We start from the raw sequence: 15,075 nt of genomic DNA, 5'->3' as shown, positions 1-15,075 counted from the left end.
ACTATAAGCAAGGCAGGGGAAGTAAGCATCATTGTGAAACAGCTTTGCAGACCAAAACACCACCGGCCATTTGTAGATATATGTGGAGGCTTTTTGATCACATTATGGAAGTTCCAGGATCCATTTACCTTGCTAATGTTTTCCTCTGAAGCCTCATTTTTGTTTTTCTGGAACTCCTCGTTAATCTTTAACCTTGCAGCTGTCAAATTTTAAAAATGAGTCAAAATAATGAATGGTGAATTAAGGGGAATATCAAGAAAGAATGTCAGCTTGTTACTTTATTTAACTGTGTTGAAACAATTATAAAATCAAAAAAGAAGATTTTGCATCAAATGTCAAATAAATATAGAATACAGGCAAGGCGTATCAATTACATGTAGGCTTTACAAATGAAAGCAGTTGTGATTAACACCTTCCAGAAGTGCAGAAAAGAAAAGTACATTAAAAATTGACTGAAATATTTGGGTGATTTCAATGATTGTTTAAACCCGTTTACAGCGGTAAAAAACTGGTTAAACCAAGGTCATGCATACAAATCAACGGTTTCGATTGGAATCCAGTCGTGACGTCACGTTAGTAATTATATTTAGGAGTAGTAATAATATCAGAGGACATCGCAAGATGGGCCTACATGTATACCTGTCAATGCTGTGTTATCATCTTTGAACACAGCGAGCCTTGTTCTGTGTAACGCTTTGAACACGCTGAGGACCTTAACGTGGAGGGATACATGACGGAATTGTAATTATAGTCAGTGCTTTTGTTCTGCAAATGGTCAACTTTAGTGAAGGACATTGAAATAAGCCAGATGACATTTTACGTTATGCTGTTAGAAAGCAGGGTACATGTTTTGACAAAACAAAATCGTTTTAAGGTCACACGCCCATGCAAAATATGGTCGGCAGAAAATCGTGTAGTTAAACCAAAGTATGATGAATGTGAATGTGAGAGTTTCTTAACTCACCTTCAGACGGCTACCCATGTTTACTTATTTAGATCACTTCCGTGTTGCAAATCGAAACTACAGAACAGCCAATCAGTGAACACGACTGAAAAGACTCCCATGTATCAACCAATGGCAGTCCTCTTACTTAGTCACTTGTCTAGGCGGCTCTTCCTTCTAGGACCAAAATAAGTGAGCAGTAGTGACATTTAAGTATCGAATTCTGTCAAAATTGGATGACGCTATTCAATATTTATATATTTTCTTAAACCACAAAGCTTTATTTAACCTATGTTGAAGATAATTTTGAACTACAGCCAATTCTTTCTCGCATTTCTACAGGAAATCCATTCTAGTGGACTGTTGCTGAACAACACTCATTAGGGTCATTAGACCATGCCTGTTATATTGGAGAGGTGTTATCACGATACATTGCCTTGATGTGTATTTTAGATTGTTACAAACCAACTGAGTTGATTTTGCTGGCAGGCTTGAAGCTGTCGCTCACACGCGCATGGAGCGCCACAGGTTAGAAGGTCGGTTCTCTTTGTTATCAAAATGCATTTCCATGATGAAACTATTCTATAATGTTTGCATTTTCCACTAAGAATAAAACGAGTGTCATCCACCACCTATCCTGTCGTTAAGGTTGGAGAACACATTTATCTGATCTACGTCCCATGCAAGAGGTGCATGATCTGATATAGTAATTGGGCACATGTCTATGTCCTCTATCCTTTGTAGTTCTTCTCTGGGTGTAAACAAATGATACATTTTAGAGTAGAAAGAATGTCTATGAGAATACAAATTTAAATCGATACCTTTAGGGAATGTAGTTTCCAAACATCCTATATTGATAGGTGTTAAAGAATTTTAAACATTCTAGAAGTGGGGGTTTTGGAAGTAGGTTGCCTAGCTGAGACATAACAGTTAAAAAACCCTCCTAGCAGTCGAATACCTGTGCTTTGTTGTGTTAATTTTTTTTCTTATGAAGCCAGATCCATCCTCATTTGGGACATAAGTTATATCTCCATTTCCCAGAACAAATCTGTCTTTGTGATCTTTGACGTCAAATTGAATACATTTTGAAATTGATGTATCTTTAGATACTACTATCTTTTTGGCTAATTGATGTGGTGTTTTAGTTGCTCCTGTTCTATTTTCGATAGAAGGGTCTCCTGCAAAAATGCTATCTGACCGTTTATATTTGCTATCTCTTTTTAACTGATTTAGGATTTTCTTCTTCTTCATATAGTCAATAGCATGATCAGCTGTATTTCATGCTTTAGAAATCTACCAAAAGGGCAGCACAGTATCTGTGAGAGAAATGCTGTATGAGAATATCTTTTCTGGTTGACTGTTCTGTGTGAGCCAATTCTCAATTGATTTTAGACAGCGAATACAAGAAATAAAATGGATTTGTGATATAAGTAAGCTGTAAATAAAATAAACGTATACTGATAAGAAATGGCAATACACATCACCATGTATTTGTGTATTTCAATTTCAATAAAAACCCAGTGACACAATAAAACCCAGTGAATATAGACACTGCCTTCATTATTTGATAAACCTTGTAAATATAATATCCACCAAAACGTAGTACATAATTGACTTGTATTTTAAACACTCCCAAAAATAGACTTGGTACATTGACCTAGTTGTAACAGTTTCCCAGAACCCTGCCTCCCTTGCAAAAAACATTAAAGGGGAAGTGAAACCAAAATGGATTTATTTTGGTGTTAAACGTGGTCTTACATGAGCTCAGTATAGTAATCTATGCCATTTTATCGCTGTTGTAAAAAACTGGTGTAAAATACTATGTTTGCCACCCAGTATGTGTGGAGCTCCGTCTTAGCAGCGGTTAATCAGAAAGTTGGTGTGGGTCGTAACCATGGGACACCGCGTTCCCCCCGGAACTCTCAACCAAAAACCCATTTTTATCAATTTCTTCTAATTTCAGCTGAAACAGGGGGTTCAGCTACACTTTAAATGGAAAATATGCACAAATGATCACGCACAAAACACAACTGCAAAGGGATGGGGTGTTTTCTCATAAGCGTGCGTCTGGATTTCCCATGGTCTCTGGCTGCTCGGTTGAACTGGGGCCTAGTTACACGGCAAGAGTTGAGAGTGCCATGTCCCTCTCCTCGATCAGCTCGGCAGCAGAGGCATCCATCCTACTCTTGGAGAAGTCATTGATGGCCAAGCCGTCCACAATCTTCCAAGACTTGTCCTGTGGAAATGGAAATAAAATATATGACTATATTAAATATCCATCCCTCTCTCTCGGTAACGTAAACAGGTATCCCGCCATAGGCAGTCCCTCTCCCTGGCCACTATCCGAACATAGCATAACATACATGATACAACATAGCTAACATGCAAAGCACCACATTACAGACCACTGCCAACGTTGGATGAGAACACCTGTAATCCACAAGGTAAGTGACAGTCATTGCAGCAACTCTTGATTGTTCTGTGTTCTTAACTGTTCTAATTTAGTAGGAACATTTAAGCATAATAATAGTCACAACATTGTCAGCGACCGGTAAACCAGCGTGTCCTCACAGAGGAACCACTCATTCCAAACAGTGGCCTTTCCATTCCATGTAACCTGCGTCTACCAACCCACCAACCACAAGATTGGACAAAATTTATTTTAACCACTTAGTGTTCGGGCCATTTTTGGCCATTCTTTTGTTTTTGCACTGCGCCTACTCTAGAGAGCACTGCTCCTTCATAGTATGACCTCTAATCACATGCTTGGTCTCTTTGGAAAGCTGAGAACCTGTAGAATTTTATGACATTATCAGAATAACTGTATCATGTACTCTCACAGTGCTGGGAAGACTATAATATTGTTTTTCCTCCCGGCCGGTTACACACAACTCCAAAACCAAGCTGATTGTAGTACCCTGGGTAACTCCATATCCCTTGGAAACACTACTGAGCCCTAGCCCTAGGTCTTGTGTTGCTTTGTGTAAAAACAGATCAACAAAGCATAAAAGATGAAGTCTCCAGCTCCTTTTATGTAATGATATGTCCATTCGTTCGGGTCAGGGTCCTTTTGGATACTCCAAAAAAGACCTTTGGCTACCCAAAAAGCATACTGTAAACAAAAGTCAACCCAAACATGTAGAAGCATAATCTTGGTCTCAAATGAAAGGTTACCCTCTGGGCTTTCTTGTGAACTATTTAGATAGCATACCAGATGTTCTGATATGTAATGAGACAGGTATAACTACACAAAAATCCAATTTTTAGCTATCCGACTCTGGGGAAGAGCTTGCTAGTTTACGCACACCCCTTGCGCATTTGTTTTCTCAACCACACGTGAGACGTTGTTTGACATGCTGGATATCGTCAGAAAGGTATTTTCATTGGCTATTAGGATATCTAAGGCCCGTCCCCGACCCTTGCTGTCTGCTGGTGTAGCTGTCAAATAGGGTATACACGCCCCGTTTTGATAGTGATCGCCTCATTGGCTTGTAAGGCTTGTAAACAAGGAAGTATTGGTCTTACAGACATGTGGGAGGGCTCTATGTCACCGTGAGACCCTGGCAAACACAGCGGATTCAATTAATCAGACGACAATAGCAGAATTCAAACCCTGAATCGCAGTTTTCTACAAAAGAAACATGGTAGCGTTTCGGTTTTCTATTTTTCGGCTGCTTTGAATAAGATGGCTTGTGCATATACACAATGTAATTACACTAAAATAATATTGATATTCGATTTCTGCGGACTCTTATGAACATTTCAAGACCCAACATGAAGTATCAACTCATTGCTAAGGATATCCACAACAACGATAAAGTTAGAATGCACCGAGGGAGGAGGAGGGTGAGGGGGGCTATTTTGACCTAAGACACTAGGATATTTTTGATCTATATTCGCCAAAAATATCTATTCCACCATATGGTTGACATTGGATGACATTCCTGAGATTCTAAGCTTTCAAACGGTGTATGACATGACTATAACACTCCACTGTATGATGCCGAAAATTGACCCAGCATGTTGGGGGGAAGGGCTGGTGTAATGAAAACTTGCCCGCCGGCGGGATTTGACCATTAAGTGGTTAAGCTAAATTGATCTTAGCTCGTCTGACATCATACTAAGATGTTAATATAAATGTGACTTGGGAGACAACAAGATTTGTGAGACTATAAGTCTGAGAAACCCATACAATATATAGGTTTGGACATTAGTTAATTACCTCACCAATCAACACTACGTAATCAGGAAGTTGTCATGCTTTACCTAAACATGAATAAATGCATGTACTTTTCAGCTTATTCAGATAAAAAGAAAAAACAGACTGAAATTGAACCTAAAATGCCAAATAGAAAAAAAGACCAACAGAAACCTACTGACCTTAATCTGTACAGGGAAGGAATAGACAAGGTCCTCTGGGACTCCATAACGGTTCCCGGTGGAGTACACACCCATGGAGATGAATTCTCCCTGAAAGGCATGGTTGGGAAATATTGAATACAATGTACAGATGAGATGTGGGAGAAGGTAGGCCTCGGCCACCCAGTGCTCACCTCAGGGGTTCCTGACCAGATGTCCCTCAGGTGGTCACAGATGGCCTTGGCAGCAGACATGGCACTGGACAGCTTCCTGGCCTTGATGACTGCCGCACCTCGCTGCTGGACTGTCTGGATTAGAAACAATAGGAATGTGAGAGACTTGATCATAATACATTGTATTTGTTTGGTGACATTAAGGACACCCAACCTTACAGTTCAGTATTAAGTGTCAGATAGCAGGTGTTAAACATTGTTTATAAACTAGACAGGATATTGTAATGTGAACAGGAAAGGACAGTGCAATGTCAACTGCGAGTGGGCCCAGAGGATAGATGAAAATGCAAGGGCATATCTCAACCCCATCCTTTAAAAGGGTTTTTCTACAATATTTCACTTGACTCAAACCATGGTCAATCTTAGAAGAAAAAAGAGAACAGCATTACATTCATATCACACAAGACTCCCAAAGGAAGTGCATACAAATTACGGAAACCATTCCTTAGTATATCTTTCATCAACACAAAAGCCCTCACTTTGAATATTTTACCTCATTACAGACAAGAAACATAACCCCTGTGTGACTAACAAAGAGGAAGTTATTTTGCTGTTCATCACATTAGTAGCAGCTCGTTTGAACTTACAGCAATGAAGTCTCCCTTGAGCCAGGCATCGTCTTTGACGGCCTCAAAGCAGGGCAGATCGCTGCCAGCCATGTTCACTTTGCAGTGGTGGACGTCAGGGTACTGAGTCGACGAGTGGTTTCCCCAGATGATCACATTCTTTACGTGGGTGGCGGGAACACTGCAACGAATCGCCACCTGTTGGACAAACAGGACGTTTAAGGTTGCCAATGGCTAAGAACAATGGATGAGATGTTCCATCAACCTTTTACTTTTCCCTAAGACATGGCGACAGAATCAACACATTAACACTCACTTTTTGTGCAGTGAACATTTGTCAAAGTTTTTATTGTTGGATTATTCTTCTTTATGGAAGTGTGAATAGGCAGACTGCTAGTTTCATAGGTCTGTTTTACATTGTAAACACAAGCCATGTGTCAGGAGTCAGGAGACCATCTGTACAGTGCCATACATAATTATATTTCTAAGGCCATTACCCTATAGATGTCAACTTCACCGAAAGTATTCTTGTGTGTTTCCCCTCTTAAAAGCACCACCGACCTGGGAGCAGGCCCTGTTGTGGTCCAGACGGGTGAGGCAGGAGAAGTTCTCTTTAGGGATGGAAGGAGCAGACTTTGCAGCGATCAGACAGTTAGTGTTGGCAGGGTTCCCCACAACCAGCACCTTGGGACAGAAAAAACACATGCATATTTCACTCCCAAATGAAGGTGCAACATCACATTACATGACATTCCTTTCAATTTAGAAGATGGTTTCGTCCATAATAACTTTCATGAAGGATTTTTTCATATTACTTCTTTAAAAATATATATACCGGGTATATGAATTTACAATTGACCAGATAGTTGGTGGAGATTCAAATGATTGGCAATCTTCATGAAATGGAAAAATTGGATGTTATGGCTTATGGAACTTGGACAAATCTGCGATAGGAAATGATGCAAGAGTGACCATCACAACTTATATAGCCCTGATGCGTTTCAAATTGTGTGATGGAGGCAAGGACTTTAACATCGACCAAGTTTAAACATCACTTAAAAGATCTTAGCTTTTATCTGTTGACTTTGATGAAGTACATTCCTGGCAACAAAAACCTCTGCTATTGGACCTAGGTGGCCACTGTCTTCCAATGCTCTTCAACAATGACCAAGTTTTTCTGTTACCTTGACAGTCTTCTTTGCAAACTTGTCCAGGGCGCCCCCCTGGCTCTTGAAGATGGCAACGTTGGCCTTCAGCAGGTCCTTCCTCTCCATTCCATCCCTTCTAGGCATGGAGCCCACCAAGATGGCAACATCTAGGTCCTTGAAGGCCACCTCCTCCTTATCAGTGGAGACAACCTCTGTGAAGACAAGAGATGTTTTTCTGTGGTGGTTTATACAAAAAATGTCTTGTCGTTGCACACAAAATATGGCCCAGTTTAACAGACCTTGATTGTTTTTAGTTTGACTGGCTACCCCTTCATTTTACAGTCCCCTAATTACAAAGTATTGACCTGGTAAAGATATAGTAAATGATCATATATTATTGGGTAATTAGCACTGCATAAAAGGCTAGTAGCTCCACTGATTGCCTTGGTTAGCTGATGTCAATTTAATGAGGGCTACTGCTTAACGTATTTGATTGGTAAGCGTAGCTGATCCAACTGCTGGTCAATGTTCCCGTTTTGAAAAAAACATCACAGACGTTTTGTACGTCCATGATGTATGTTTCGGTATGTATACAAGTAAGTTCCCGGTTAATGGTGTTACTGATAAACATTATGTGTGTTCACTTTCATTGGGTAATCATTTTATTGTCCATTAATTACAATTGTAGGTTTGATTGCATTCATGGTCGCCAATGTCATATATTGTGACAAGGGTTAACTATTATTAACTTTTAACATTATAAGTATACTGTATATACTATTATAACCCTCCTAAGGTTTTGTGGCGTGACCTGAATGGGACGTACGCCTTGCAACAGCCCGTCTCCGACCAACGCTGTCCAGACGATGACTTAAGGTTCTCAGTCTGCAGAGCCTGCACACCCCAGAAGAGGCAAGACAGGTGTTCGACCACCTTTGCATCAACACCCTGGCATCTGTCGGGTTTGAACCACGGCAATGGGCCAGCAACATACGGAGTGCTGTGTGTCACCTACCAGATAGCCTGGAACTCGGGCTGGCTCAGGACAACGCTGACCCTCTCTAGTTAACACTTGGGCTGAGCTGGCATGTCCGACCGATACTCTGGGGTTCAAACACCGCCCTGTCCACTATGATGGTCCAACAACGCAGAATATCTATAAAGTACTAGCAAGACAATACGACCCACTTGGATTTCTACTGCCCTGCATCACTCAGGCTAAGATGCTGGTTAGACACCTTTGAAGTAAGCAACGTGACTGGGATGACCCACATCTTCCGCATGACCTTCTACAAGCTTGGACTGCCAGGGAGGCAGAGCTGCAGATCCTCCTCTAAATCATCTTATCCCGGTCATATCTACTCCCTGAAGTGGACAGGTCCATTGTCACCAGAGAGGACCATAACTTTTTTGTAATGCCTCAGAGCAAGCCTATTGCTCATTGGCATACATGAGATCGGTTGATGGACAATATCATATTATTCTGTCCTTCCTCTTGGCCAGGTCTTGAGGGGCTCCCATAGAGGTACACTCCATGACACGGTTAGAGCTCTGTGCCAAGGTCACTGTAGCCCAAATGGCCTAGTAACTGGAGAGTGCAGTCACCTTAAAGATTGACAAAACAAAGATTACATTACCAGAGGTAAGACCTTGAGCTCTTTTTGAGCCTAATAGTTGGAGACTGTCCCCGATTCCTCCTTCACAGCAAAGGAATCTGGCCAGTGAAGTCCAATGCAAGACCTGAGGAAGACGCCTCCGAGATCCATTAGTCTACCTTCTGCGGGATAACCACCCTTGAGCCTGATCCCCCGAACCTCAGATGTCAGTCAGTAAACTACAGTACAGGAGCTACATGGGCGGCGGGTCATAGCAGTCTCCCTTCTTCTGAGGATTACCATAACGCAGAAATCCTTGGGGAGTAATAATCAAGTGTTCACAAATCTAGGCATACACTTAAGACCTTTTCCTTTTCTTTACAATTGACACTGACTCCTTCCTAATGGATCGCCACTCAGGCGATTCATTGCCTGCCGAGGGACACCATCAGAGCTGTTCTCTGATCAGGGAGGTGGGCAGGAGAGAAGGAAGGGAGGAGAGAAGGAACTTCAGGCAGCTTTGGCAGTAATGTCTCCTAAGCTTCAAAGGCTGATGGCAAAACAGTAGATACGATTTCAATTCAATCCCCCTGCAGAACACAACCACTTTGGAGCAGTATTGGGGCGGAAAATCTGTCAAGACGGCGCTCTACACCACCGTAGGAGCCCAGCCATTCACAGCATACGTTCTTCTCACTGTCCTGCTGGACATGCAGGGAATCATTATTGCTAAGCGTTTAGGCTATGTTTCATCTAGCATTACTGACCTGGACCCCAAGCTCTGCCACAAGTAGTCTATCCTGAAACCGAGCTGCCGACATTCACAAGTGCTGGCTTTTGGTCAAGGTTTATCCGGAATTACCTCCCTAGTCTGCAGACCTATCAGAAGTGGCAGTAATCTCCAGTGGACCTAGCCGCAGGCTCGGTCATCATGATTGTCGACCCTCAGCTGCAAAGAGCCCTTTGGCCAGTTGGTCATGTCATCCAGGTCCAACCGAGGGCTGATGGTAATGTGAGGTCGGTGGACGCAAAGATGAAGGGCCTCGGTTGTGTTAGTGTTTGTCTGGTCCGCCGTGGTGTCATATAATAATACCTTTAATGTATTTGTTGTTACTTGGTAATAATATGATTTGATTGACTTGGGAGTGGATGATGCTCATCATAAACAAGACCTTATATATAAAGCCCTCCAACCCCTGGTAAATAAGAGGCAAAAATCTAATTGCATACTTCCTATAGGATAGTAGACCACCAATTCTTAGAAACAGCTCCTCTTTCCCCCATCAATTAAAGTCACAATTGTAGTTAGTATGTTGGTAACCAAGTATACTTGAGTACTATCTAGAAAATAAGTAGTACCTTCTCATAATATCCTCTATCTTAAATAGTTATTGTTTATAGCTCCACTTACTCATAAAGGGTTGATTAGATTAACCTTAGAATCTATCGACTTTATGATTTATGATGAAGAATTACATCAATACTTCACTGGTAACAACCTAAACAGGAACGGTTTTCTTCTCGTGTCATAGTACATATTTTTAAATACAGGCAGGCCTTGACATTAAGCTTTTTAAGCCACTTGCCGATAACAATTATGGCTGCAAAGCTGTCAAACCAGTTAACTCAACAGAAGAAACACTAGGTCCTCAAAATTAATTCATTAATATATTCATATAGGGCCTAAAAAGATACATTGTTATCTTTGCAATACAAAGACAACATTTATTTTTATTGATTTTTTGTGAATATTTCTAACAAATTGCATCCCGATTTGCTGTAATGCAAAATTATCAGCAAATAATCACCTGCAGTAAGTAACAGCCCACCATTGGCAACTACTACAGCAATCAGAATGACAACATTTATTTTTATTGATTTGTGGTGATTTCTTCCCTGACACAATTCCTCCAAGCCTTTTGGGTGTAATTTGTAGACGGTCCCTAAAACAGATAGCAGCCAGAACGTAGATTTAAGAGCTGTTCTCGCACAGATATTGATAGCAACATGTCGTTTAGATTTTTGTCGATACGGTGTCCTAAACTTTCCTCAACATACTACACCCGTAATGTAGTGAAATTGTGTTGATGAATCCGATTGCGGTGTAGTCAAAACCGCAATCGGTTAACTTTAATCTGCTGTCCGGACGGACCCACGGAAACTTCCTTTGCCTTTTTGTTTCATATCCTGGTGGCGTCTCATTTTCAGGTGCACAGCGCACAGCGCTGTAGAAAATTCTGCTCCCACGATTTAAGAGGCATTTATTTTGTAGGCATATTTAGTGTATTTTCTAAAATAAAATTCACTTGCCCTAACGGGCAACTACATGTCCCATCTATGTTGCCCGATCACAGAGTTCACCTGCCCCGGGCAAGCGGGCAACCCTTCAATTGGAGGCCTGTACAGGGTAGGTTCTTGCAGATGTTTCAATAATTTACTCAGTAAGCTGAAACTGTACTGTAAAATGTGGCCTTGTTTGTTTCAATGATAAAACCAGGCTTCTGCCAGAACCATCTTAACTGGTTGTGGCAAATATGATCCTGGAAAATTGCCTTGCACATGGTGCCAGTATAGCTTTTTAAAAAGCAACTGAATTGTGCTATTCATGAAGTCATGGGGAAGTTAATGGCTTCTATTACTGTGACCGACCCACCCAGGTCAAAGTTTGTTCCCTTGCCATCAGGGAAGACATATAGGCCCAATCCCAAAGTGAGCCCTGAGGACTAAGGACTAAGGACTCACAGACTTAATTGATCTCAGGTGCTAAGTGAGTGAGTGTGTGAGGCCACATGGGCTCCGATAGGTATATATGGGGTTGGGACAGCATTTCACGAGAGCACATGTTACCTTGACAACATTTAATGACAAAGATGTTGCTGACACAATAATTTTTGCGAGAACGCGCATCAAAGTCTGGGAGTCCGTTAGTCTGGACATTGGGATTGGGCCATAGAGTCACAAAGCTTGAACCAATAAGATGAAGATCAGCTTTTTGCCCAGAGGAGCATACATCACCCCCCGTCCTCCCATAGTTGCTGAGCACTGAGCACTGAGGACTGAAGACTTGTTTTTATACCTAATAGTATACCTTTACCTTTTTATGCTGAATATTTCCTTCATCATTGTTCTTCCTGTCCTTTATTTATTTATTCAATTATGTAGTATATATGGATAGAGAAAGATACCTAATTACTTTATCGTGCTTATTTGTCTTGTCTGATCTTATTGCTGCTGGTCTCAGAGAGTTACCAAGCATAAGTTAGCGGCATGCCTACAATAATCAATAAAGTATTTGATCTCTGTGGGAGTTTCTGTGGATGACGACTAGTTTAAACAGCCTCATCTAGCCGAGTCTGATTGGACTGGGGCTGGGTGAAGCTGCAGAACTGTTGCACATTGAGTAACCAGCCATCAATACACATACACTCAGATAGAGTTGCCATGTTGTGTGCATGTGCATTTCAAAGGAATAGAAGTCAGCTAGGTGGAGGGTAGCAATGGAATTTGCTACAATCTATCAAACATACTTAAAGTAAGTGACTTTAAACGGAACACATTCAAAAATAATTGCATAATTGAGAAGAAATATGCAGAGAAATGGGTTCAACATATATAACTGCTTAAACCTTTGTTTCTGCTCGAAATACATAAATGGCAGGCCACTGAACATTGGTCACATGTGGCTAAGGTTGCCACCCATTTCTGTGCATCCAACATTGTCTTTGTAAATACAGGGGCCTCAGGGCCTGCCCAAACAAAGCAAAGAACAGCACCATTTCAAAGGAAAAATTCCAGGTCACAATGGAGATGGCACATAATGGCAGCTCACAACTAAAGGTGTAGCATTGGTCAATATAATGACAAGACTGAATGGATATTTAAAAACACATGGGAACTTATAATGTGGATGATCTGCTTTCGGATATCAGTGGTGGACATGTAACAGAAACAAATGGATGGAATATGTCTACAATGTAGGAAAAAAGCCATGTGGCATGGGTGAGCATGTTTCCATATTAACAGATAAGATGCGATAAGATGAATTTGTAAGTACCTGCATTAGCAACCACAATGTAAGCAAGTACAAAATAGTTGTTATATCCAATGTGGCAAATTAAACATAAATTCGAAAGTGGAAACCAAGCAACTTTAATCCAAAAATGGAATTGAATGTAGAGACTATGACAAATAAACTTTCTGTTGGCCCTGAATACTATCCATCAGTCCTAATAGTTACCCTTCAGCAGTGGGAGGGCACAGTCCTGCAGCTCCATGACAACGCCATCCAGGACAGGCAGCATTGGTGAAATGTCCAAAAGGAGCAGGACGATGGGCTGGTGGTAGGTCCAGGTTGGAGAGCAGAAAGGAAAGAGGAAATGAGAGCAGGCTTAACCCTGTCAAAGTAAAAGGCAACCCATTTGGCATTCAGTTAAATGCTGTTTTTTTTTTTTTTGGGTTATTGGAATCATACTACAAAGTGAACACTCACACACTACGTCAAATGCAGTCGTTGTTATAAAAGGTATTTATTGTGTGAGTGAGACTATGAACTATCTATTTGAATATCAATCAAACTAACCACAGGACAAGTAAAAAAAAAAAGGATTCGACTTAAAATACATTAAATTTGACATATTGGTCCAAGGCTTAATAATGAGTCTGGCTATTGCCTATACAGTTCCATAGACCAAGTACTGCCATTCTCCTCACAAGTCAAACAAAGATAAGGACAGAGTTATCTTTGTTTGACAGAGTTTTCTACTTTGTTAATGTCTTTTTTTTTTCTTTTTCTTTTTAATACATTGGTAGTCAAGGCAGGGCCCTGTTGTTGTTAAGGCCGCCTTAACCATACAGTGCTGGAGGAACCACTGAGTACCATTATAAGGGCATCACACATCACAGCTGAATGCAATTGTCAGAATAAGGCTCACGTAGTGAGCTTTCACTAACTCACCATTAGCCCAACCATCTCAGCATCAGCAACCAATCAAAACAATCAATCATGATAATTCATTTTCTTTGAAATCTACTTTATTTAATTTTAAAAGCGGTAAACATCCATTTGCTTTGGATTTTTCTCCCTGGGCATGTGCCCAGATTGCCCATATGGTAGTTCGGGCTCACACACACACACACACACACACACACACACACACACACACACACACACACACACACACACACACACACACACACACACACACACACACACACACAGAGAGTTTGTAACCTGTTGGATTGGCAAAAATAGGTCACCTTATACAAATATAGTCATGATACATCTATCAATTTTAAGAGAGATATAGAGACATAGATATCTAGCTATCTATGTATATATATATTTATATACTCACTATAAGGCATAATACGTTACACAAGACACTCAAAGCGTTACCTGATCCTTCCCGAAGACATCTCCCTTTGCAATGCTGAACAGAAGGGAATAGGCGATCTGCCCAGCTGCACCGGTCACCAAAACTCGGATTGGTTGAGCCTATAATACAATTAGAAAGACGTTATAATGGTTATAATTAAGGTTATAATTAACCTGACACATCAAAGGTCCGACACGGGATCCGTCCACCAGTGCGCGCCGCTCAGTGCGCACGGAAAGAATTAAGGGCACGCGCAGTCCAGAAATAGCGCACCTTGTCAGCCAAAAGTTCGCAGGTCAATGCTGACATAAAGAGACTCACGTTTTTAAAGGTCATACTGCGCTATCGTAAAAGCTATTACCACCAATATCGTATTAACAAAGATCGAAAATTGATGTTAAATGTTTTTAAATAACAGGTTACTCGCTGAAACATTCAGGTTCATTCAAGTTCAGGTGGAGACCGTAAGTCAAACGTCCACAAACATTAATTTGACAATAACGCGTTTGTTTGATAATACATTAGCAGACGCGGTAACGTTAAAGCCTTCGCCAATAAAATGTATGGAAACGGACACTTAACTAACTAAGTGCCTTCATCTATTGCATGTTTGTTCACAAAGTGCTCTTTTGTTTTCTCGTCCACCCGTTTTGACCTCAACGTCCACAATCGTTAACTAATTTAGCGAGGATGAGGTTTTCTCGACTGTTCACTACTCACTCACTCACCATATTCACGCCGCCGCTCTGCCTGCTCTTCTCCGTCTATACGGTAGGCGAGGCGCAGCGGCTTATCCGAGCAGCACAGTCGCGACATTTAGACACTTTACGGCAGAGCGGTTGGTTGTGGGAGCTGT

The 15,075-nt window shown here is 41.2% G+C and overlaps 1 protein-coding gene and 1 long non-coding RNA gene across 2 annotated transcripts; one reads left to right on the top strand and one right to left on the bottom strand.

The window, feature by feature from the left end:
- Window positions 1-640: 640 nt before the first annotated feature.
- LOC132472856 (uncharacterized) lies at window positions 641-2,628 on the top strand. Its single transcript, XR_009529198.1, has 2 exons — window positions 641-1,663; window positions 1,744-2,628. It is a non-coding gene; the product is annotated as an uncharacterized LOC132472856 (long non-coding RNA).
- A 30-nt stretch (window positions 2,629-2,658) lies between these two features.
- Window positions 2,659-15,036, bottom strand: LOC132472855 (malate dehydrogenase, cytoplasmic-like). Its single transcript, XM_060072651.1, has 9 exons — window positions 14,948-15,036; window positions 14,240-14,338; window positions 13,082-13,178; window positions 7,286-7,461; window positions 6,663-6,785; window positions 6,123-6,299; window positions 5,497-5,610; window positions 5,324-5,413; window positions 2,659-3,179 (listed from the first exon to the last, which is right to left on the bottom strand). Exons 1-9 carry the CDS (start codon window positions 14,948-14,950, stop codon window positions 3,057-3,059), a joined length of 1,002 nt encoding a protein of 333 aa, XP_059928634.1. The 5' UTR covers window positions 14,951-15,036; the 3' UTR covers window positions 2,659-3,056.
- Between the last annotated feature and the right edge of the window lie 39 nt (window positions 15,037-15,075).

The sequence above is a fragment of the Gadus macrocephalus genome, chromosome 15 (assembly GCF_031168955.1).
Source record: "Gadus macrocephalus chromosome 15, ASM3116895v1".
NCBI classification, from domain to species: Eukaryota; Metazoa; Chordata; class Actinopteri; order Gadiformes; family Gadidae; genus Gadus; species Gadus macrocephalus.
The sequence above is the reverse complement of the archived record's forward strand: the minus strand, read 5'-3'. Positions and strand labels throughout refer to the sequence as shown.